The sequence below is a fragment of the Lathamus discolor genome, chromosome 12 (genome assembly GCF_037157495.1).
Source record: "Lathamus discolor isolate bLatDis1 chromosome 12, bLatDis1.hap1, whole genome shotgun sequence".
NCBI classification, from domain to species: Eukaryota; Metazoa; Chordata; class Aves; order Psittaciformes; family Psittacidae; genus Lathamus; species Lathamus discolor.
The window spans coordinates 8687767-8712285 of NC_088895.1; the positions used below are offsets into that span (position 1 = coordinate 8687767).

At 41.2% G+C, this 24519-nt stretch overlaps 1 protein-coding gene across 6 annotated transcripts in view; it reads left to right on the forward strand.

Moving 5' to 3' along the window:
• The window catches only part of GALNT9 (polypeptide N-acetylgalactosaminyltransferase 9), a 225838-nt gene extending 219059 nt beyond the window's left edge, over positions 1–6779 (forward strand). For all 6 annotated transcript variants that reach the window (XM_065692354.1, XM_065692355.1, XM_065692353.1 and 3 more), the window contains 2 exons: positions 5211–5378; positions 6058–6779. In XM_065692354.1, the coding sequence (XP_065548426.1) occupies positions 5211–5378; positions 6058–6204 (315 nt within the window). In that variant the 3' untranslated portion in view covers positions 6205–6779. The remainder of the gene's footprint in view (positions 1–5210; positions 5379–6057) is intronic.
• Positions 6780–24519: the final 17740 nt, after the last annotated feature.

The window sequence follows — 24519 nt, forward strand, 5'->3', positions numbered from 1 at the left end:
TGTCTTGTGGGCCCTAGACTAGACACTGGGCAGCTCCTCTCAGATGCAAATAACAATACACAAATCATTTATTCCTCCAGAAGATGAAGTTGGGTCGTGACAAATTCAGTCTCTTCTGGCTCTCTTCTGCTATGGGTCTTCAGTATCCTGTATATGTGAATGTTCCGAACAAGCCTGGAAAGCTGTTTTTAGACTGTTACAGCCACAAGCTAGAGCTCTTTTGTTACTTGCACTGTACAAATGCATGAAAAGAGGAAGTCACTCTTCAAAAACCCTTAAAATCCAAAGTATCCCATGTATGTGAGAATTACGAAAGTATGGGAGAGGTATAAAGTTAATCTACCAAATCATCCTGCAGCACTTTCCATTTCCCCTTAAAGAAAGGGGAAAAAACCAAAGTTATCCCTCAGATACCAAGCAGAAGGCAGAGGTGATATTCTGTCAGAGTATTTCACAGACAAGCATGGGTTGGAGCCACTCAAAGGCAGCCAAGTTAATTAATGATTACATAGCTGGAAAACTTCTATCATCTCACACCACAATTCACAAATTTAATTCAGTATGAGAACCACAGCTGCACAAACCCTCATCAAGGATATTCAGGCACATAGCATGAAAGGTGTTGACAGCAAGCGTTTTAATATATTAAACAAACATTTTTAAAGCCCCTCTTCTCATCAGCCTGGGTGAGCATAATTGTCTATTATGTTTAGCTTTCAGTTTCTGACATTTTTCATGTCAACCACAGGGCATGAATTACCCCAGTGAGCTGAGATTTGGGTTAGTTGTACGTGCCTGCTGCATTTACACGAATATAAACATGGAACTCATTTACACCAGGTAGGTTATCACTGGTGCTTAATGCATCCTACCAGTGTGAAAGTCTCTCATTTTTCAGCTACACCTTGCTTGGTTTTCATATTCTTCAATTCTGACAAGCAATTTTAGTGATTTTAGCATACACATGGTTCTACTGAAAAAGAAAGCTGAATTAGGAGTAAGAATACTGTTCATCTGTGGTAAAATGCTCTTTTTTTGTACTTCTTGCCCTTCTTCTACTTCTTGCTCTTCTGTTTCCCTTACATATTGCACACCTCTGAATGGTGGTGTCCTGCACTGCCAGTGAAAGATAAAGCCACCCCACCATTACTGCTCCATGAACAAAATGCCTTTCCCTGTGTTCTCAAGATTAGATTTTACCATGATAAATCACATCTTTTCAATGACATCAGCTTTTAAATTTCTTTATTCAAACAGGGACAAGCTCTTTTATGGATGCTCTGGAATGCATTTAGTCTTGAGTTTACATCGGTTTAGCTTGATGCATTTGACTTGAGCTATGTCAGGATAAGCTAACAACTAAGAATATCCAGACATCAGACTAAATTGATTTCGAAACTCATTTTGCAGAAATATAGTGTCCTTTTCATATGTGTTCATTGGATCTTGAAGTTTGACTCTAATCCCTTTCAGGAGAAACTGTTTGCAAATACTGCTGGGAGAAACAGTCTAGGGCTAGAGAAAATTCAGAAACCAGGGTTCTGTTTTGGGTCTTGGGGGTCTTGACTGTCTTGCCTCTGCATGTGGCCTCTCTTGTACGATCACCTGTAAATCTCATGGTTCCATAGCATTACATAATACCCTTTTGTTGTAAAAGACATTTTAAGAGGGGGACGACAGACACTACCCCAAAAAAAGTGAAATGTGGTGTTTTAGAAGCTTCTTAGAATGGTTATAGGACATGCAGGTTTTGAACCATCTGAGAATACTTACACAGCCTCAGTGGAAATATTCACTGTCTCGGAGTCTGTCTCAAATGCTGTGATGTGGAGCTGATTATATGGTATGTGAAAGAAGAGGACAACTTAATAAAATGGCATCTTGGGATAGAAGGGCCCCGGTGAACAGCCTCCTTCTCCGCCCTCCTCTCTTCCCTTTCACACCGAGAGAAAGACCAGGCACTGCAGCAGTGAAAGCAGAACTCCCTCCGCATTGAGATCAAAAAGAAAGAAGGGAGCTCTCGACATGCTGATTCCTGGAGCTCACAGCTACGCAAACAGATGGGAGTAAGAGGAGATGAAAGGCTTTACTTAAACTGTTGCTTGAGGCCAGGTATTTAACATTTTGCTTGGTAGAGCTATGGCTTTCCAGAGTGGCACACTAGGGAGCTGGTCTGATTGCTTAGAGTGGGGTGGATGAAAAGGAAGTTAAACTTGCAGGAAGCGGTAGGTGAAATTCTGTAACAAACCTGGAAGTTTGGTAACTTGTCACCACAAGACAGATCACGAGTATTCTAGAGACTTAAGGTATTTCTAATGCCTGTGTAGCTCACTGTTTCAGTTTCTGTGTCAGCTTACAGCTTACCTTAACCTGCAGGTCCAAACAGTAAAGATTTCCTTTTGCTTGGAGAACAAGAATGTGAGAGAAGGGTTAAATTTAGTGCAGAAAGCTACTAAACCCATACCTGTAACTGTTTCCTACTATTACCTGCTGTTATTTTGTGCCTTTTTTTTTTTTTCCACTTGACTAGAAATTAGCAGGAATGGATTTTGTGAAGTCAGATCCTTCAGTTAAAAGCTGCCATTTACTTATCACATTGCTCCTGAAGGATCTCCTGCCGCAGGCAGCATCGCTATTTCTGAACCAGATATGGTGGCTTTGATAAACAACCTTTGACATCTTTTCCATTCTGCTCAGATTTCTGAATGTTGAAGGGAGAACTATCTTATGTTATCATGGGTACAGCAGATAGCATCAGGATTAGATCTTGGAGTATTTAATAGAGCACTTAGCTTCAGTGTCTTTTATGTGGATCCTTCAGCTCTTCTCAGATAAAAGAGAAAATCTGAGCGAAGGTCCATCCTCATGTGATGTGTAAAACTGTTTCAGTTCTGTCACACAACTGCCACTTCCAATATTGAAGATAGTTTGTAATAGAGTTGGTGTATCTTCCACTGCTAAGGCAAATGCAGAGATGGTACTTTCTGCTTTGACGGGCTTCTGTATAACAATGTCTTTCTCAAGTACATGGCTACTGTGATGCAGAGCACATGCAATTCTAGCCGCTGAGATTCTAAAGACAGGACTATTTTAGACCATTTTAATATCAGTACAGAAAATACTGCTCATCTTAAACCACAGGGAAAATTGATCCTATACTATGGAGCAGGCAGCCCAATATAAACAGTGGTGCTGATTACCTGGATGAGGCAAAGCCAACCAGGTTGCTGGAAGGTATTTTGGGACCGGGAGAGATATGATAAAAGACTGCAGGGTGAAAGCATACCTGGTCAGTTGAAGTTTCAGCCACGCAGTTCATGTGAACTCTGCTGAGTACTCATTAGATACAAGAAGCGTGAAATACTTGCTTGAGCTTTTTCTACTTATGTCCCCTGTATTCTATAAGTGAAAATGTGTGTTGATTTAGTGTGTACAGACAATGCCTCAAGAATGACAATGCTCACACCAAGGAGCATCCTCATGTGGTTATCCCTTTGCTTTCTCTGATGTAGGCTCTCTTCTAACCCTGCCCTTCACATGGTTACTCCAAACAGAGGTGGCAGGTAGGAAAATGAGCACATACTTTGTCAGAGGGCATCTGGTCCAGGCGTAAGAAGGCTATGCTCTTTTTACCAGCAAGATACGATTATTCACAGCATGATTCCTCTGAGGTTAATAAGGATGGTAGTAGAAAGCTAGACTCCAGTTTGAGGGGGTTTGATTGACTCTTAATGACATCTCATGCACTGGACAGCCACATCCAATAAATGGCAGCACTTCTGACCTTCCTTCCCTTTTCTGTTAAGTAATTTCAGCCATATAACAGCAGTAAGACCAGACAGGCAGTGAATTTCCTGGGTGATAAATGCATTTCTTCAGTGGCTCAGATCTTAACCCTGCAGCATCCAGCCTCACAGCATACAAGCCATGTACCTGACTTCATTTTGCAGTCTTTGGCACCTGAGTGCTGCACTTGACTACTTCTAGGGTAAGGAGGGCAAAATAAGCTGGTGTAATGATTCTTCATTTAAACAGAAAAGAAGCGAGAAGTAGGTGTGTCAGATTTGACATACTGGCCTGCTGCCAAATTAACATGGTGCATTTTCAATGTGCTTTGGCATCTCTCTCAGTAGGCTCTACTTAGCTATGTAAGAAGTAATAGTAATTATAGGGGATTACTTATAAATTCTTACAACTTGTAAATGAGGACTCCATCACTATCGTAGTTATTTCAGTGCAATGTGACACAGAGTGAACCTTTCCCCTCTAAATCAGCATCCTAAAACCACTTGTAAGGCTTTGAGGCTTTATTAGAATACAGGTTGAAACAAACTGCAGATCTGGAAGAGGCAGATTCTTTTCTCTCTTACACAGAGATTATAAGAGACCATTATGTTGCCTTCTACATACGGATTTTTGTTTTCCTTGAGCACCATTTTACTGTGAAGGATTTGAGGCAAGTGAAATCATCACTTAAAGGTTAAAAAACAATAGACACCTGTAAAAATTCACACTGATTGTGCCTAAGTTTATTAAAGAAACCCCTCTAAAATAAATGGCCCTCACCTGAAGCCTCTAATTACAGCCAGCAGCATTTACAACGTCACTAAACTGCACAACATTTAAGCCTCAACCAAAACTGAAATACCAGAGTGAGATTCTTTACGATGTAGGCCTGAAACACGTGTTAGCAAATTTGCTGCTGTTTTCCTCATGATTTCTTTTTTCCCTCTCATATTTTTGGATCCTGGTTGCATGGTTGGATTTTTTTATTTACAAGAACTAATTAGACTTGTTGCTATCAATAGCTCCTAACAGAGCTCTTAAGAACAAAGTACACTGACAAATTGACATTGTGTCTTGTTAAACAAACTCCTGCTGAGTGGGTATGATTTACATACTGATTACTTCACTTTCTTGAGTGCCCTTTTGCAGTGAAATATGTGTTAGGGAACAGAGGTGTGAAACAAGGGAATATTGTGTCCTACAAGAGACCTGTCTTGGTAAAACAGGTTTCCCAAGCTTTGCCCTTGAACACGGCATGCCAGACTAGGAAGGTCCCAACACACAGCAGGACAAAGGACTCCTCCTCACCAGTGCTTGGGGCAGAAGCTGGCAGAGAAGTCAGCTGCAGGTTGACTTTGTGTCCCTTCACTGGGGTCCCCTAGAGCTGCAGTTAAAGACTTCTCTTCCTTTCCTTTCTTCCCTAGCTTGTCCGCTACAGCTCCGAGGGTGTCCTGCAGCTGGGGCCACTGGGCTCCACAGCCTTCCTGCCCGACTCAAAATGCCTTGTTGATGATGGGAAGGGCAGGACACCAACACTGAAGAAGTGTGAAGATGTCCTGAGGCCAGCACAGAGGTTCTGGGATTTCACACAGGTAAAGAAGAGTTCAGGGACAGGTTGCAGAAATAAGCTGGAGAGGAATGCTGCTCTAGAAGGTATTTAATGGAAAACAAGGAGGCCTTTAGAGAAACTCCCCCATATGCCTTCTAGAAATAGTCAAATATCTTTTCTATAGATAATGTGCTATCCGGGAAGTTTCTTGTATTATTACTAGGAAATTTTAGTTATCCTTTCTTGGAATATTCTCAATGTTTGTAGTGTAAAGAACGTATGTGTAAAATTTTTTGTGTCCCCAGGTATTTTTACTTCTAGAACTTTTATAGGATTTTTCTAACCTTTTTTCAGGAATTTTTAGACATAAGACTTTAAAAAAATTTTCAGGACTTTCAAAGGCATTCTTACAGTTTCTGGGATTTCCTGTATCTGGGGTCTGTAGGGATTCTCTAGTAGTTTTTAGATATTTCTTAGTGCTTGCTGTGGAATTTTCTAGACATTCCCAAATCTGGAATTATCAAGCAGCTGTTTTGGCAGTTTCTGTAGATTATCTAACTTCTCCTAGGAATTTCTAGTTCATTCTAGGGACTTTTCTCACTTTGTACACAGAACTTCCCAGGCATTTTACAGTGTTTTCTAGGGATTTACAGATGTAGCATTATTTTTCTTCTAGTCTTTTCACCTTTTCTAATCCATCTTTCCTTTTTCTTTTTTCTCAGAACGGTCCAATCATCAGCAGAGACACTGGCCGTTGCCTAGAAGTGGAAGTGTCAAAGGATGCAAATTTTGGGCTCAGATTAGTTGTACAAAGGTGCTCGGGGCAAAAATGGATGATTAGAAACTGGATAAAACACGGCCGACACTGACTGCTGGGGCTCAGAAGTTGCCTCTCCTGCCGTTGTCCATTGCTCAGTGTGCCATATCTTGCAAGGCATTTGTCTTAAAGCAAACTAGTCTGAACCGGACTTGACTTGGCTCTCAAGTCCTCCACAGCTGGGCATTCAAAGTTAAAAAAAGAGAAGACAAAGAAAAGCAGATGCATACATGACCTATTTGACTCTTCCTTGCTCTGGTAGATGACCTGGGAAGCTTAACAAGAGTTTTCTGTTTGTTTTGGAAATCTTGTGAAGATCAGAACACAGCAGAAAAGTGGGTTCCCTAAGCTCTCCTAGAGAAATAGACAGATGTTTCTGTGATGAGTTGAAAGGAGAGTTCCCAATACTGCCTCATAAAGAGAATTCTCTGATGGGTAGCTTTTTAGCTTTAAGTTATTGACTGGTGCACAACTCCTATGGTGAATAATCACGTGCCTTTTTTATTGTACTTCGTATAAAAGGGGACTGGTCAAATCCTACCTTTTCAGCATGTCTGGTTCATTGTACTAAACAAGAAGATCTGTAAATAACACTGGAAATATAATATAATATATGATAAATTTCAAGGTTGATTGTTTAGGAGTCTCTGTTTCTAGAAAGAGACTGTTCTGCAAATGTTTACAGGTGGTTCTCAACCTTCAAGCTGCTAAAAAGCAGCATTTTAGAGACCTCTTCTAGTTATACACAGGTAAATGTTGAATAGGTAAAATGAATAGCCACATGCTCCATTATACTGCCACATTTTACATCTCTTGGCTGTAAAGGCATCACAATATAGCCCTTGCATATTTAACTGAGGCAGTAAATGTCCTAGTAGAGGGATGAGTTACTAGAGGCCTCAGTTTGGCCCACAGTCCCCAAGTACATAAGTGTAAGGTCCCACCTGCAGTGCTGTGGATGCAGGTACACTGTTGTGTTGTTCCAGAAACTGCCTTGGAAGCTGGATACTCATGACTTCTTTCCAGAAGGTGACAGACTTAGGTGCCATCTGTTGAATGTAACAACTTGAATCCTCCGTTTCATTACCCATCCTGTGAAAATGTCAAATGTGAGCAAATATGCTTTGTGAGCACTGTCTGATTTTCTGAACAAACCAACAAAGTCTTTTTGGTATTTGAAAAACAAATAAAAACCTAGTGATAAGAGGGCAAATTAGAGCAAGAACTAGGAGCATATATAAATACCGTTACTCTGAAATACAAATATTTTAGTGTAGTTGACTCATTGACTGCATCTTTGTGAACCTGAGTTTAATGATGTATACAGTGGTTCACGCAGTATCTGCACAGGTAGCCAGAGCAATGACAAGGGCTTATGCTGAAGGCTGTCAGAGTTGATGACCACTGTCAACGTCAGCAGGCTTTGGATGCAGGTCCATGGCAGACAGCTTTTCATTTAGAGAAGATTCAATCATACTGAGAGATAGAAATTGTGTCTCTTAACTTCACTGTTTAATATTTTATAGTAATTTTTTGAAGAAGTTTTGTTTTACTGAGCCAGGGAAACGGGTAGTTGCAGACACTGTGGTACTGTGAATCTTGGTGATCTGTTTCTTGAACAACTTCTGCCATTTCTATTTCAAGGCATGCTGAACAAAATACAATGAAAACAAAGCCAATTTTTCAAGGGCATGATAGACAATAAAATACATACTTTTAACATGCAGAATTCATCAGTTCTTGTCAACTCTGGGTTGGTATCTAGAAAGCGTATCACTGTATTTTGCCCCAAGTTTATTTTTTAAATGGAGTGTGTAAAATGTATAATACAAAGCAAATTCTCCATGAGTTTATTTATGGCTCATGGCTAATCTTTAAATAGTCACATGATCAGGTTATGCATGAATATATACAAAAGAATCACTCTGGGTGAAATTCTAAATATAAAAATGCTTTAAAATTCTGTGTTTGTGGTTAGTTGAACATGACCTCTTGAATGGTGTAGTAAGACCTGCAGGGAGAGGTAGCATCTTTAATAAATCAAGCAATACAGTAAAAAATCATGGACATGCTCCGTATTCAAGCCTTCCTGTCCATTGTCAACAGGTGGGAAGCTTCAGGCTAAATACACACTGGGAGCAGTTGCCCTGTATTTAACCTCCCATTAGGCAATTTCAAAGGATAGGTACCATCAGGTGTTGAACACTTTGTACAGGAGTTCTATGGCTAAGAGACTTTTCATCTTCTCTCCAGATAGTTTCTCCCTTTTAAACTGTATGAAAGCTGTATTCTGTTTTTGTTTAGTCTGATGGAGTTCTTTGTCTTGAAACATTTTGGTGAGGGAGATGAGCAGGCAAAAGAAGGCAAAGACCAGTTTGAGCTTTCTGGGGAGTAACATCACAGGTCATTCACATCATTTGTAGTCTTTCCAATGAGTAAATGGTAAGTATTTTTATATGGAGATGGCTGAAAGCTGAAAGTAATTATCTATCAGTGTGACTGCTAAATGCATAACAGAGTATAAAGTTACAGTAGTGACTAGAAGCAAATATGCCACGTGCTTCCCCCCTTTTTTTTATTTCCTTGTCTTGAATTGCCAATATCCACTTGATCCTCCACAGTGGGGCAGCAAGCCTTCAAATCCTGGGTAAATGAAAAAGGAAGGCTGAATATTTGGAGGAATACCAGGTTTAAAATTTACTATCCTCAAAAAAATGTTGCATTTGTGGGTTTAAGGGATTTGAAGCTAAGACCAGATAGATGTGTGTTTGCTGGTAATGATTTCAGGCAAGTGTGGTAAGCCATCACTATGATACCACCATGACAAATGTGAACTGGTTTTCTTGGAATTTTGCTACTGCAAATTTTGCTACTGGTTTCAGTGCCCAGTGCAAAGCATTTGGATGTGGCCACACTGTCTGACAGAGTGGTCAGTCCTGGCAAGCCTGAAGTGCAGAGGCCACAGGCTGAAGAGGGCTAGTGAGAACCAGACTGTCCATATGAAAAGGAAAGCAGAGTTTCCTGATATATAACTAGTTCTGAGACTTCCAGAATAATATACAAGAATTCAAATAACTCTTAAATGTGGAGTTGGTATTTTCTGATTGTCATTTTTTAAAGATTTTCTGAAATAATTTCTTAAATTTAAAAAAACATGTCTGATGGATTATTTTTACTTTATCTGTGTGAACCACTGCTTTGGCTGTGTTATAAACATGGTGACTCTGCATGTGAGAGGGTCTTAAATACTCTCTCATAAAAGGAATAATAATAAAAGAAGCCTTGAGTATTATCTTTTTTAACCAAAGCTTATGGTTTTTTTTGTCAGTATTTCACCCCTTAACTATAATCTGAAGTCCTGCTTAATGTTTTCAAATGAACAGTCTTGTTTCCCACAGTGCAGGAGTCCAGATATTATGATAAGTATTTAATGTATGTCTCGTAGAGAAAATTAATCTGAAAATCTTCAGTTGCTATTTTGTTTGATTTAGGAGATTGTGGAGTTAACTACTAGGTCCTAGGAGGGAAGAATAGAAGGTGAGAAAGAATACCAAGTCTAATATGCTGCTAGTGTCCTAGACAGGATACTAGGTAGTATAGTTTTACTGGCAAACCAGTAAAAATACTACTTTTCTAATTAGGTAAAGAACCCTAAAAATTAGTTTGAGTCATTTGGGGGTGGGAGGGGAAGCCCTTTCTCCTTTGATAGCCATGAACTGTTTTCCAATCTGAATTTATTCCTGGCTTTATTAAAGCCACTTATTACTCCGACAAAATTGTCCTCTAGCTTTACTGGCTCACTGGTCCCTGAAGCATGACAGTCTCCCATGGGAAGCAGCTAAGAGAAAAAAAAGAGCTAAAAAAGGTCTTGTTGAAGGACTTGATGCATTACTTTGTGATTATTTGATGATGTTGGTCTTGTCCAACCTGGTTGATTCCATGATGCCATGTAAAGATCTGTATTGTGCTCATCCATGAGGCTTGAGAACTCTTCAGGATGGTTTACATCCAAAAAGCAGAACTCTGGTGCCACAGAAGAGATCTAAGACAAAATATGGTAACAAACAACAGGTTTTCATACATGATCTGAAAGGATGGATTGTATTTAATTTAAATGAATAATATGGGGCTTGATGTGTCTGAAGATCAGACCTTTGCGGTCCTTTGTTTGTATTTCTTTTCATCAGCCTACTCCATTTTAAAACCCATGGTCTAATAAATGAAAACCTCACTTGCCGTGTGACAAGGGGTGTAATCTAGCTGACACAGGACAGCTGCAATTTTAAGTACTTAAGCCAGAGCTAATAAGATTTAATGAAATAGCACCAGTCCTAATCTGTTCTTTAGATCAATTACACAGCATGTAATTCCTTGAGTATCCAGTATTCATTTGAAATGCTTCATTAACAGCCATACTAAAGCACATTATGGCTTGTTTCAGGACCAAATGTGTTGGGTTGTAAGAAGAACTTTAATAGAAGTTGGAGTTCAGGAGCCTGGCATATTGCTATTCAGTTAGGACACAAATACCTTTGTGGGTTTTGGTTGTTTTTTTCATGGAAGGCTTTGGGAGGAAGAACAACTGTCAGAATCTGCTTAACTGAAAATGTTTTGAGCAATTATATTACATTTTTGACTACTGCTATTGTGACTTCCTGCTGCTTACTGCTAATCAAAGCTGATGGTACGATCACACCACAGATAAAAGATGGTACTGCAAACAGAAGAACCAGCTTCTGGTTCTAACAAGCTGGATGGAAACCAGGTCTTCTCATGTCTCTAGATCTGGGTGCCATCAAAGTAAACTTATTATTATGTTATCTCTGGAAAGAATCCCCAACTTAACACATTTTTTTATTGCTTCACCAGAAATACCTGTTCAAGAGGCCACTGTAGCCGGGACCTCTTAATCACATTTTGCAGATACAATTTGTTTTGTGTGTGTATATGTAACGTTAGTGGAGTTAAGGTGAGAGCTGTTAACTACTGAATGCATATAAAATACATTAGATCTACTGAAGTGTGTGCGTCATGCATTAACATCTTTCTGTGGGGTAACTAGGATATTCTTGAAAAGCTGATGCGCTGAGTGCATTCTGCTAGAGATGGACTCTGCTTACCTAGTGAACTGAGGGAGCTCGAGGAGTAAATACTGAAATTATGTAGTTAGTAGTTCTCAATGAATTTGGCACAAAATGCATCAATATTTACATCTTCTAAAAATGTAAGTAATTAGCTTCAGGTTCACTCTTTCCAATCAGCCTGGTTTACTCTGGTAACTGTTCAAAATACCTTGTCCCTCTAAAGCCCTGGGATGCTTATGCATGTGAAGGCATTAGCTGTGTCCTCCCAGTGCCCCAGACATCAGTGGTATGAGAAAAATATGATAAACAGCGATGTCTTCAGTACATTGTAATGTATTTTAGAATGGTTTCACAAAATGCACTGACATGTATTACAAAAGCATTAATGACATGTAACTAAAGGTATTGAATTCATGGGTTGCCCTAAGCAAAAGCAATGTTATCTTTGGCTGAGAATACTTACTCATAAATACGCCGGTGAAGCAGCATCTGGCAACCTGATTTTGAGGAAGAGAATGTCTGAATAAAGAGCATTCCTCAAAGGCATTGTAGAAGCACTTATTACTTGGCACAGCATTACAGTTTTCTATTGGCCATCAACAAGGATTGTGTGGTTTTCAAACTCTTTGTAAAAAGTTTAGTTTAAAACAATACTGCAGCAACAAGAATTCAAGTTGTGACTGCAAAGAATTTTTCATTATGTGGCACATCATCAAACCGGTTTGTATTTACACTTGAAAAGATAATAAATTACTATGCATTTTACTGCTGACATGAGCTGCATTTTTTATCATTGTACATTTGAACACCTTGTATTAAGATTCAAAGTTGTCACACAAAGGAAAACTAGAAAAACAAAGTACACATGCATTTTAAATTGCACTTAATCTGTTCTGAAAGGTAGTCAGCCCATTTTCTAGATGAGCACAGCACACTGCAGCAGATTGCAAGCTGTTCTAAAGTGCAGGAGCTCTGTGCATGTCAGAGGAGATGCATCACCACACACTCGTTAGAGACTTGGCCCCTGAGCACACACATCCAAAGCCAGACTGGTGACAGTACACACTACAACTGAATTGTGGCTGTTAGACCTGAGGGGAGGCTTGTCTTGCTATCCCAGTACAAGGATGTACTTGTGTAATGCTCACAGGTACCAATCCACACAGCAGTACAAGTTCTGTTCTTGTATGGTCCCACCAGGACTAGTAAGTACTCCACAAGAAACATTCAAACATAGATTAAAACAATCCCCATAAAAAAATTCTGACCTTAGAACCACCATTTCCAGAATGGAAAAATGCACTGTGGAACCACAGCTGGGAAGCTGCTGATGAAAGCATTCTCTTCCTAGAAGCTTTGCATTGGAGCTATGTTTTAGCAATTCAGATGTGTAAGAGCACAACTGATCTGTCATTGATCATTTACACAACCAAAGAAACAGAACAGTGTATACTTCACAAATTGTTAATACAAAGGACTGAAGGATATCCCCCACCCTCTGACCTGACCTGTATCAGCAGAGGGGCTGGACTCGCAGGTGATATGAAAGGGCATTGTTCTGCTCCAGCCAAGGAAATGGTGGGCACTACAGTAATTTTTACCAGCTATAGAGCTGGTCTGTTGCCACTGATACTGCTATCGACTTGATTCTCTTTTCTGCTTCCAAAGGCACTTTTCCCAAAGGCAATAGAAGGGGGATATGAAGTGCTTATGAACTCCCTCCTATACTGGCATACTTCTACCAGAAGTCCACACAGCCCAGCACCTCATCACTGAAAACAGTAAATAACTGATGGTTAAAAGAATGAAATAGGAGACACGGGAAATCTAGACTGATCCTTTCACCATACATCTCTCCCTAGTTTCAAAAGGTAAGGACTTCCCAAGCTAGAGGCTATACACACCAATCCAACCATTAGATTTAATAACTACTGTGGGGCTGTATGTATCTAATCCGCTTATACCTCTGTATGTCACAACATCCTGTTGTAATAAATAGCACTGTTGCTGCAAGTCACAGTCTCTGCTTTTCACTCCATAGGATGCCCTGTAGTTTTTTTATGGTGAAAAACTGTTAATAACTGCTGCCGACACTTTTTTTATCACCCTTCTTTGTTTGACCTCTGTCGCCCTCTTTTAAAATGTATTTCAGAAGTCACTGTCATGGGCTTTTTTGTACTGCTAGCAAACAACTTCCTAAAAGTGCAAGCAGAAGCTCTGTGTCATGTATTGGATTGGGAGATGGCACAGTGAGAACTGATTGGGTTCCTGAACTGCTCAGCAGAATCAAATGCGTATTACTGGTTTTAACATTGACTTTGGATATCAACCAGACTGTTTCTCACCCGTTAGTGTATAGGCACAAAGTTTCTAGGTTGTGATCGAAGAGCGCAGAGCATCTGAGAAAGTATGTGACACCTTCTTTCATTCTGCTAGAAATATCTCCTTGCCCTGCCCCTTCTACTAGGAAGAAACCATAGAGCCCCACCCATGTATTACAGTTGCATGACTGGACTGGGACATGCTTCCATGTTTCTGACTCTCTTGTGCACCCCTGGTTCAGTGGAACAAACCGAGTGAGACCTGAGTGCACAAGCTTTCTCCTTCCTGCCTTTTACAAGGACAGTGACTACACAACTGGAAGAGGAACTGTTCAGCTGACTCCCTGATTTAAGCAGAAGTAGGGTGGGTCGGCTGTAGTCTTCAGGTGGGCAACAATGCAGCCAGCCTCAGAAGGAACAACATAGCACAGCCTTAGCAAATTTAGCTCTGTCTCCAGGATCAGTCTTTTTAGGGTGAGGCGTTTCTTTTAAATCCACACTAAGGACTGTCTGTAAAAACACTGCTCTGTTGCCAGCCAAGGTTTTCTTTGGACTTAATGTCCTATTAAAATCAAGCCAGCATTTCTTGGAAGGACAGATGTCACCTTTAAAGGTACCATATGCTTGCTAGAATGAATATTCTGTGAATAATATCTACCAAAATTAGGTTCGTATAAATATTTTGTCAGCAGTTCTACATCCGACATCTGTACTGCAGAAGTTCCCTTAAGTCTCAGATGTTTTCACTAAAGAATGTTTATCATGAATGTAGCCACCCCTCTCCTTTGATCAATAAATCTTTATTAATCAACTGTGAATCATGAATATGTGCATGATGTAACAGTGATGATTTGTCAGCCTGTGCACTGCTTGATCATTTTATTTTGTCTATCTGTTGTTACTGTAATGTAGCTGAGTGCCTGTATTAGTCAGGCTTGCCTTTGTATCCTGACTGGTTAGTTTGGAATTTAAAACAAGAAAATAAGGATTAAGGTCTATTTTCCTGTCTGTAATGTTGAGGTAAAAGCAAACCAACAGTCCCCTTTATGCTAGAATTTATAGAACACTCCTAACCTGTGAACAAACCCAAGAACTTATTTCAGTTCCTTAAACCAGCTACAGTCCTAAGCACCAGCAAACAAAACAGCCCTTTTCGTGCAAGTTTAGCACAATATTTTTCTGGACTGTGTTCTGCTTATCATAAGCTCACCTTTACTGCTCTCCCATATTATCCAACTGTCCTTCTAAGCTATTCTCGTGTTCTGTTATCTTATTACCCTAATGTAATTGTAGAACTTATTTTCAGGTGTGTCACTGACACAGATGACCAGCATTGGAACAAGGAGCCTTCTAATTAATAATGGCCCTGGGTTCTTCATGTGAATAACTGGGCTTTACTAAAGAGGTTTTAATCAGGATTCAGGAAAGATTTTTCTGCTTTTGCAGTTTATTACAGTGAAATCTGTTTAATCTGTTGACAGAGCTCCAAAGCACACACTGGTTTCTGCTGCAGTGTGTTAGCAGTGACACATTTGCCAAAACCTATTGAAATTTTCCACTTACTTCTAGTGTTGGCTGGTGTTCTGTGCAGAAAATGGTGCCACCTATCAGCAAGAAGGAGGAAATTAAACAGCAAAATTATTTGTTTAAACTGAAGAAACTGCTATTTTCATTGCAAGGGCAATGGGTTTGTACTAAAAAGCAATTAGCAAGATGTTTGGCCTGTTCAGGATGATTCTGGGTAAATGAGGTTCTGATCTGGCTGGCCACTATCTCTCTGTAAGGGGATGTCTAGGCTGGACAAACACTGCATGTTCTCATCTTGCTGACCAAAAGTAGCTGAGACTTACAAGAAGGGAATCTACATCAAAGATGCAAATGCAAGTCAAGCAGATCAGCTGAGGCCCAGCTCAGTAAGAAGTTAAATATTCTCGTGAATCTGAATCTAAATAACTTTGGATCCAGGTTTTCTCTTTTTACATGGTATAGGTCATTTTGAGTCACTCTTGAGTGTAGGCCCATTACAGTGATACAGGTATTCTGAAAATGTTTTTCCTTGTTCTTTGGAAAGATACATTTTGAATTATTCTGCTGGAGCTTTGGTGTAAGTACTTGGAATATATCCTAGCATGCTCAAGCCATGTGTTTCCCTCCCAGTCTCAAGCTATCATAAAACTGAGGCCAGGGATACTGCATTGTGCCGCCTTCTTTTCCTGAACAGAAATGAAGTTCAGAGCTTCAGTAGGCTCCTGAGGGGCAGTGAGGGATTTGTGTTGCATTCAGCCTTATCAGAAGTCAGAACACTTTTCATCTCTTAGGAGCCTGCTTTATGTTTTGATGCTGGAGCCACGGCTCCTTTCTTAACTCTGAAACAGTTAGAGAAAGACCCTTTTTGCTATCCATCAGGTCAGAATGACACAAGGCTGTTCTATACATCACTGGATTTAGAAGAAGGGGACTCTGTAACTATTAAACCTATTGAAAACCTTCCAATTCTAGGGTTTTTTAAGTACTTCCTTAACTTCTGTCCCTGAGCACAAGGCAAACCAACAGACTTTTAGGGTGGATTTTTTTCTTTCTTTTCTTTTTGAAATGCATTGATAAATGTGACCAAAAATTTAGTCTGAGGTAAGTGCACAGAGTTTCTTGTCTCACAAAATTGTTCTTTTGTACACCAGCAGAGGATTCATCCCAGACAAGCAGGAAAATGCTGGCTGACTAGAAAAACAAAGCTCCTAATTAGTTAATTTGTGCCAGGCCTGAGGGCTTAATGAGTATGTGGAGGTCTAATGCACTCCCAAGGACCAGAAGGTATCAAACTTGGCAAATCACAGCACTGAGGAAAAAGATAAAATACAGATTTTAGTATTTGTTCTGGTTTTGTAAACATGAGAATCAAAGAACTGTTGAAGTGGCAAGCATAAGAAATAAGCTGTTGCTTGTAATTTTTGTTTTAAAATGTATACTCCAGTTCCTTGAAGCATTTCATAGTGAGAATTAAAATCCAGAGACACAAAAGTAATCAGAAACATATCACAGTACCCACAGAATTTCCTAGTACCAATGTGACTCACTGTTATATAGCTGCACATGTCACAAACACTAATGAACCTGCTCCTGCAGTATCTTTGTAAGGCATCTTCTGCCTCACAAACAGGAGGAACTGAGTACAGGCAGGATAAAGACTGACTTTATCCTAGCCCATTTTAAACACTTACTTTACTAAGGAGAACGTCAAGCTACTCATCACTCATGACTGTCTGGAGGGAAAATAGGTGCCAAGAGCAAAGAGCTCTCTTCTTTTTCCTCTTCCTTTCCACCTTTCTTTCCAAAATTTGAGTTCAGCATCTAAAGCCATTCACCACTGAGGTCTGTAACAAAACAGAGGTATCATGAAGCCATCACAGACATACTTCCTCCTTTATTCATACACGTAGGGAAAAGTGGCTCATGATCTTCAGTGGACTTGTGGGATATAATGCTGAGCAGACATGGGTAAGCTATGGGGAAATGAGATGTAATTGAAAGCAACATGGTGGGTGAGAAAGTGCCTCCCAGACTCACAATTAAGCATAATGGTAACTTGCTGGCCTCTGGAACAGCTACTCCACAATTGCGCAGTAAATTCATTTCAGGTCACTTCTACTTCAGTGTTATTCTTCTTCAAACAGCATGTTATCAAATCCTCCTCTGAAGAGCACTGACTTATAGGGAGGGTGGGTTTTTCAGGAGCAGCTTCAGTTTTATCTTGAGGTGGAAGTCAGCAGATGCTTCTTTGGAGGCTGATACTAAATCAGTTTTTATGATTCTATTTCTGGCGTCATTACTCCAGATTTTCAGTCTTACTTTTCACCATCCGCAGCAGTTTCTCTGTTCTACAGTAAATTCAAGTAACACTCTTTATATTCAGCCCTCCAGTCAGAATTCCTCAAGATAAAAACTTCACAAAGAAAGCAGATTAGCACTGGAATTTACAAAAAGGAGAGATATAAATCCACCAAAAAAAGGGAGGTTTCCAGGTCTATTTAATGATTTTTTTTCCATCTCTGTAAGCACGCAGCTCTTACAGGTTAGAAGATGTATCTAAGGCAGGAGTATGGAAAAAGTTTGTCCTAAAGGAGGCTTTATGCACCAGGATGTCCGTTTTATGGAAAGACAAGGGAAAGGAGCTGAACTGTTAAGCTATATATTATTTTGCCACCTGGAGAAAGGTACTTTCTCTTCATATTTTCCCTGTTTCTACTGCACCCAAAGCTTGGCTGAGCTGTTATGGTGCTGCTTTGTGGCTCTGGCATTTGGGTTCTAATGAAAGTTAAGGTGCCAGGTTCCTAACAAGGGCAGGCAGACTGCACTGCTGAGCTTTCAGACGGAAGTGAGCTGGTAGACAGTGGGGAGTGTGATGCACACTATAAGTTCCACAGGGGAAAATGCTCATGGTAATGTACACATAGCAGGACTCGAGGCATTTTAGTTCATTTGTTGTAACGAATATTGGGTGCAAGTAGAAGCATACAAAGGTTTTATTTTCCATGGGCTTTATGCTGTACTGTATGTTATAATAAGAGACATGCTGAAAAATCATCCTCCTCCTCTTCTTGTTAATGTGCTGATGAAATCAGATTCAATATAGGGTTCTGATTTACTGTGTATAAATTAGTGTGACATATATAATGGAGCTTTCATGTCATCAAAGTGTATAGAAGCCAAACAGTAGAAGAGCATCAGCACTGCCATAGTAGTAAAGAGAAGAGTAGATTTTACCTATATGTTCTTTCACAGTCCATACTTCTATGCTCCCTTCCTCTCTTCCCCAAGGGTGAATCTGTTGCAGCCAGAAATACTAAGTTCTGTTCTAGTGATGTTTGTTGTATCTTATCACATAAACCAGATGTTTTTCTAAAACCTTCCTTACATGAAGTAATGCTAATCTCTTAATGTGCAGTCCAGGCTTACAAAGGGCAAAGAGGACTCACTTTGCCTTCGATGGCATTTATGGTCTGCAGCAGCTCAAGGATGGGAAAAGGCAGCATGCTGTTCTCCATAGGGTGTACAATCTGAAACAATTTTATCAGAACTGTTAGATAGAAATCTTAATAAGCTAAACAACTGGGTATTTTTATCTATGAGGCAAGAAAAAAAAAGAGAAATAGCACATTTAAAATTCACCATATGCACAGTAACTTGCAGTAAGTAATTGAATTCTCCCAACATCCTTCCACGGTGCCAGGCAGAGCACATTGGCTTAGGTTGGCCTGCTTGTCGAGCGTGAGCCAGAATGATTTCTAACAGCGATCAAATACATTTTGAAACATACTCATAAAAATGCTAGCTCAAAGGCTCAAAGCAATAATGATTCATGTATTAGCAAATGAACCTGTCCTCTGCAAGCTAGGCCCTGAAATGTAATAAGGGATCAGTCCAAGGAAAGAAAGAAGTGTATTTATTAAGATGCTGAGAGGTAATATTTTGTGATGGGAGTTTGAGGTGAGATGGAGGTGCTGGACTGGACCCCAGGAGTCAGGCTCTGTCAAGGATGCCTTTATCAAATCTATATCCACCGAAGGATTTAAGTAACGGTAATTGCCTTAAGTCCCTCTGTCCCTTGGTGGTACCCAAGGTAGGGTCTTTAACCCATCTATGAGCAAGACTAGGATGCAGGGAAGGTGAGAACAGCTCTTCTGTACCTCCTGTGCTGTGAAGATGCCTGCCAGCTGAACCACTCCAATGCAGCAGGAAAAAGAAAGGCATGTATGTGAGACCCAGCAGTTTTCAGCTAAATAATGAAGCTACTTTCCACTACAACTTCTGGACATGTCCAAAAAACACTGAGGGGATTCTGAATTAAATCTCCCCAGGAGCCTAATGCCCCCTATCCCAAGTGCTCATCATGCCGGTCCTGGCACTCAGGGAGGGTCTGTGGGATCAACACTTGGTGAGCCGCAGAAATGGGGGGTCTCAGGTGGCCCCTGGGACACTATATCCTTAGGCAAAGCACCAACAGTAGGAAAAACAAGCAGCGTGGAGAGAGAATCAGTAAGGACCCGGATATTTTATGGGAGCAGAAAACTCTTAAATGGCTGCACAGAATTGCCCGTTCTGCGAATCAGAGATTATGGTCCACTTTATCCCACTGGTTTTAATTTGTTGCCAGAGGCCACTCAGCTAACAGGCATTTAGTGAGTCAAGGGATGGAGGGGATGACAATACAGCTTGCAGGCTTCAGGGAACTGTGACCTTGCCAAGCACAACGCATAAAATGTGACGCTCTCGTTTACAACGAGCGGCTGAATCTGGGCGCCGCAGGCAGGAACCAGCAACCCACCGCTGCCGCCATCTGCAAAATCAATACCTTGTTAAACCCCGCTGCTGCCATCTGCCTGCCCTCGAGCGGCGGCGAGGCTGAGAAACCCGTGTGCCTTAAGGGTAAGGGGGGACTGCACCCCACTCCGGGGACCACAAGCACTCAGAAACCTGAGGGCTTTCTCCTCATGATGGAGGAGCTGTCTGTGTGGGCAGCAGGGTGCTGAGCAGCCGCTCCAACCATGTGCTGCCCCAGGGGGAATGGCTTCAACCTGCCCGAGGGGAGACTGAGATGAGCTCTTAGGCAGAAGCTCTTCCCTGTGAGGGTGCTGAGGCGCTGGCACAGGGTGCCCAGAGCAGCTGTGGCTGCCCCATCCCTGGCAGTGCTCAAGGCCAGGTTGGACACAGGGGCTCGGAGCAGCCTGCTCAGTGGAAGGGGTCCCTGCCCGTGCAGGGGTTGGAGCTGGGTGAGCTTTGAGGTCCCCTCCAACCCAAAGCGTTCTACAATTACCTGATGGAGGTGCAGCCGCCCGGTGCTCGTGTCGCTGTGACGGACACCAGGCCGCGGCACCACAGCGCTGCCGCCTCAGAGGGGGGAGGCACGGCCCCGCTGCGGAAGCTTCTGGAACAGAGGGGCAGAGTGGCCGAATGGCGGGAAGGTAACGCCGGCCTGAGGGGAGCTGGGTCTCCATGGGGGGCTGGAGTCAGAGTCCCGCACACGCATCCCGAAACGGGCAGTGACAGTGAGGCTTCTGCTGAGCTGGGTGGCTTCTCGGAGGTGAGCCGCCATTGCTGAGGGGAGACCTGGAGGCTCTTCCCTCCCCGGGAAGCGGTGCTGGCACAGTGATGGCCGGCAGCGGCTTTTCCTTGGTCCGGGATGTTTTCAGGTGAAGCACTGAGATGTCGGAAGCTGAAAACCTGAGCTCACAGACTGGGTGCGTTATAACAGCTCCTCTGTGTTTTCCATGGTGTGGAGGGTAGAGCATTCAGAATACGCTTCATGCACTGAATTCAGTTTTTTAACGTGCAGATGTGTTTATCTTCCTTTCTGAAGCTTGTGCACGTCTCCGTTCATAATGCTATTTTAATGTGTCGTGTGCTACCCATTTTGTTCCCCTGCAGTCACATCCATGTTCTCGCAGGTGTTTTGGTTGCAAGGCAACGTGTAGTCAAAGATTCAGGAGAAAAGGGGAAAAAAATCCTCCTCAGATAAACAAACAAACATTTGTGATGGTTCCAGGCTGTGAGAGAGCAACCTGGTACTGGCAGAGCCTGGAATTCTCTCAGATGATACGCTGCTGTGAGATCTGAGGCAGAGATTTAATCAGGACTAGGGGCATCTATCAGAGCAGCCTCATGCCTACAAAACCTCAAATCATGTGCTAATTGTCCACATACGTGCTCAGGCAATAAATAACTAATGAGTCTGCTTACTGTGCTGGAGATAATCCCCCTTGTAACAGGTTTGCAGGCTGCTCCCTGTGTTGGAGGTGTGATAATAAGCAGGATTTGTTCAGGAGTGACTGGGTGGGTTTTTGAGTCCCCCCTGACCCCAGGAGAAGTGGAATCAAACTCAAGAGGCCACCTTGGACCAGGGGGCACTTGGTCATGGCTTACCTCCCAAAGGAGCTGTGTAATGGTGTGTGGCCAGATACGCTCTTCTATTCAGCTTTCTTGCTGCGTGGCGTTGCGTTTAATCACAGGGAAGGAAAACGATTTCAGGGAAACCAGCTTTGTTCTTACCTTGTCCTTGCAAAGGGAGGAAAATGCTGACAAGAAGATCCTTCCTGAATCAAGGCATTAGAAGTACTGTTGAGAACTGTACATTTCTGGAGCTGTGATCAAACCAGATTATGTTAATGTATATGAGTGAAAAATAATGCCAGAAAATGTTTTAAAATGGATTGTTTTATCCCTCGGACCACCTTAGAGCAATGGACTGTAAAAAAAAAAAAAAAAAAAAAAAGTCCAGACATTTTGGCTCTAAAGGGTTTTATTTTCAGAGAAGAGGATTTGACCCTCTGTCCTTCAAATATGCTCAGTTTTCATTCCCTATGACACTAGCATCTTTCATAGCCTTAATTATACCTTGAAGAAATACCAAGAAGTAAGAAGCTCTTCCCTTTTTGAAGCTAGCTGACCAGAATTGGCATGGCTATTGATATTTTTAATAGTAACTAAATTTTGCATAAAGATAAAATGTTTAATGGTAAAGATGGAAAAATGGTGTTTAAAAGTTGTGGGGTTTATTTTTTTAATAATTAAAATCCCATTTTTAACTGCAGTGCTCCTCCATTGAGTAACGCCAGTGGTCAGTGCCTATAAAGCATCTAGGAGGTACCTGAGGAGTTACTGCCACACTTGCACAGAGAAAGTGCCTGGATTCTTTGCCTAGTTATTCCTGCTGCATTAATATGCTCAGCTACTCTTGTGTGTTCCCCTGTCTAACCCCGGACCAGATCTCAGTAGTTATCCTTCCACCAGTCAAAGACAAAGGTTAAATCCCAGGATGAATGTGTGGGCCTGGAGGAAAGGAACAGCAGCTTTTATCTCCTGGTTTGAGGAAGAGAGCAGTTCTTGGTACTGATTCAGCAATCTCTCTTGTTGAGTTTGTGTTGGTGGCAGAGGTTTGTAATCAGCTGGAATTGCATACTTAGTCTGAGCTGGGGAAGCTCTTTATTTTTTAATAATACCTTACTGTTTCTAAATACACTTGAGGTACCATACTAATGCAGAATGTTCATTTGCTTGTGTTAGTAATCACTTTCTTCTGAGACTGAAAATTAAACCCAAGTCAGGATTAGCGTGCCCAAAGATGATTTTTTAATTAAATAATTGAGATGTCTCAGGTGAGGTGAATTCAGTCTCTCACTTGCTTTTGCTTTAAATGGAGACTTGTTTGCAAAGAATTTGATAAGGGTGTGGGTATAGGTAGCTGTGTTGCAACCTAGAACAGATGCTGAGGTTTGCTTTTCTTTGTTAATGTTTGCATTTATAAGATTTAGTCTAAGTGTTTAGCATGTCATAAAATTAATTTGGATCAAAGCTTTTAAAATTGAAAAACTTACAAGCTTTTAACTTAAAAAAAAAAAATGGTTCTTGAAGTTAAGCGTACAGAGCTGAAGGAAAAATGCAGTGTTTGATTTGAGAGGGCGGGAAAAGGCTAAAACATCACCAGTGTAAGACTTTCAGAACTCTTGGGAAAAAGTCAGGCTGGAATTCACAACAAAAATGACACACGTCTGTAACATGTACTTGTATCCTTGAATCTGCCTTTTTTTCTCTAGCAGGAGAAAGCAACAGCAAAATTTCACTTATTTGCTGGGTATCTCAAAATTTCTTTTTCTTGAGCAAAATGATCTTGGCAATGAAAATGAGCTTCTAGTTGTGTGTATGTGTGTATATGCTTTATGTTTGCATAGGAAACCTCTGTTATTGAGCAGTTTGACATGTGAAGTTACCACCTACAGGTTTTGAAAAACAGTTTCCTTTCTGAACTCTGAGCACATGCTGTGCTGCCCTGTGACCTTGTGTGATACTAATGACCCTAAAGCTCAGCTGAGCAGACTGTTGGTAATGTTAGTAGTACTGGTGCCCTTCAGTGACGTGGCCTTTGACTTCTATCAGAAAAGGTCAATTTACATCAGCCAGAATCTTATTGATGATGGCATACATTCAAAGATAGCAAATTTGAGCAAAAGTAGAGGGGGAGGGAAGCTTTATTTCATCTGGGGTGTGCATCTTTTATCTAGTATTAAGGACAAGAATGCTGTTGACAAGCAAAGTACTATCGTGTTCCTGTGTACTGGAATGCTGTGGCCAACAGAGCTGGTAGGCAGGGTTTGCAAAGAAGAGAATATGTAGCCTTAATTTTGCTGAAATGGAAGATAAGCAAAGAATGAGCCAGAGAGACTTGAACACTGTTTTGAACGCTCATTACCTGAGCAAAGAGCAAGATGCAGCTACCTTCTTGTTTTCAGCAGCTTTGAATCTTTGAATCACAGGAGATGAATAAGCTGTCAGAAAAAGGCATAAATGCCAGGTACATCATGTTGGACCTGCTGCGCTTAAAAGAATAGACTACATTTAGTTGCTTGCCTGAAGACGAAGGGGAAGATGCCTTAGTTTGTCCAGCAGTAAGGTATTTCCACAGGGGCAAAATGCATTACCTGGAGTGCCTGCGTCATGCTGTGCAACTGTTCTTCATCTGGAAAGTGCAGGTTTCTGTGGGTTAACCCATCTCTGAATCTGCAGTTTTACCTGGAATGGTTGTTTTGGTAGACTAATTTCTGCAGTCAGGGATTTTGTCGCTATAGAGCACATGATGAATATACATGGTCTCCATCTCTGGCATGACAGTGTAGTCTCTCTCATTTCAACATCAAAGTACAGTGTTTCTCCATAATGATATGAGTGAAAGCCACTCATCAAAAAGAACTTTTTGGTTTAATTAAAAGAGACTGAATTCTATCCCTCATTATCTTTCCCTCATTATCTCTCTTACAGCTTTCAAAATAAGGAACCTTTCTTTATGGGATTCTGTACAGGCCACTAAGAGTTGTATGAAATTATTTGTGCTTTGTGTGTAAATGTGATGTGCTTCTCCTTGGGCTTGAAGGCAAGAAGCTGAAATCAGTCAGAATTGTGGAAATGTGAGCCTGA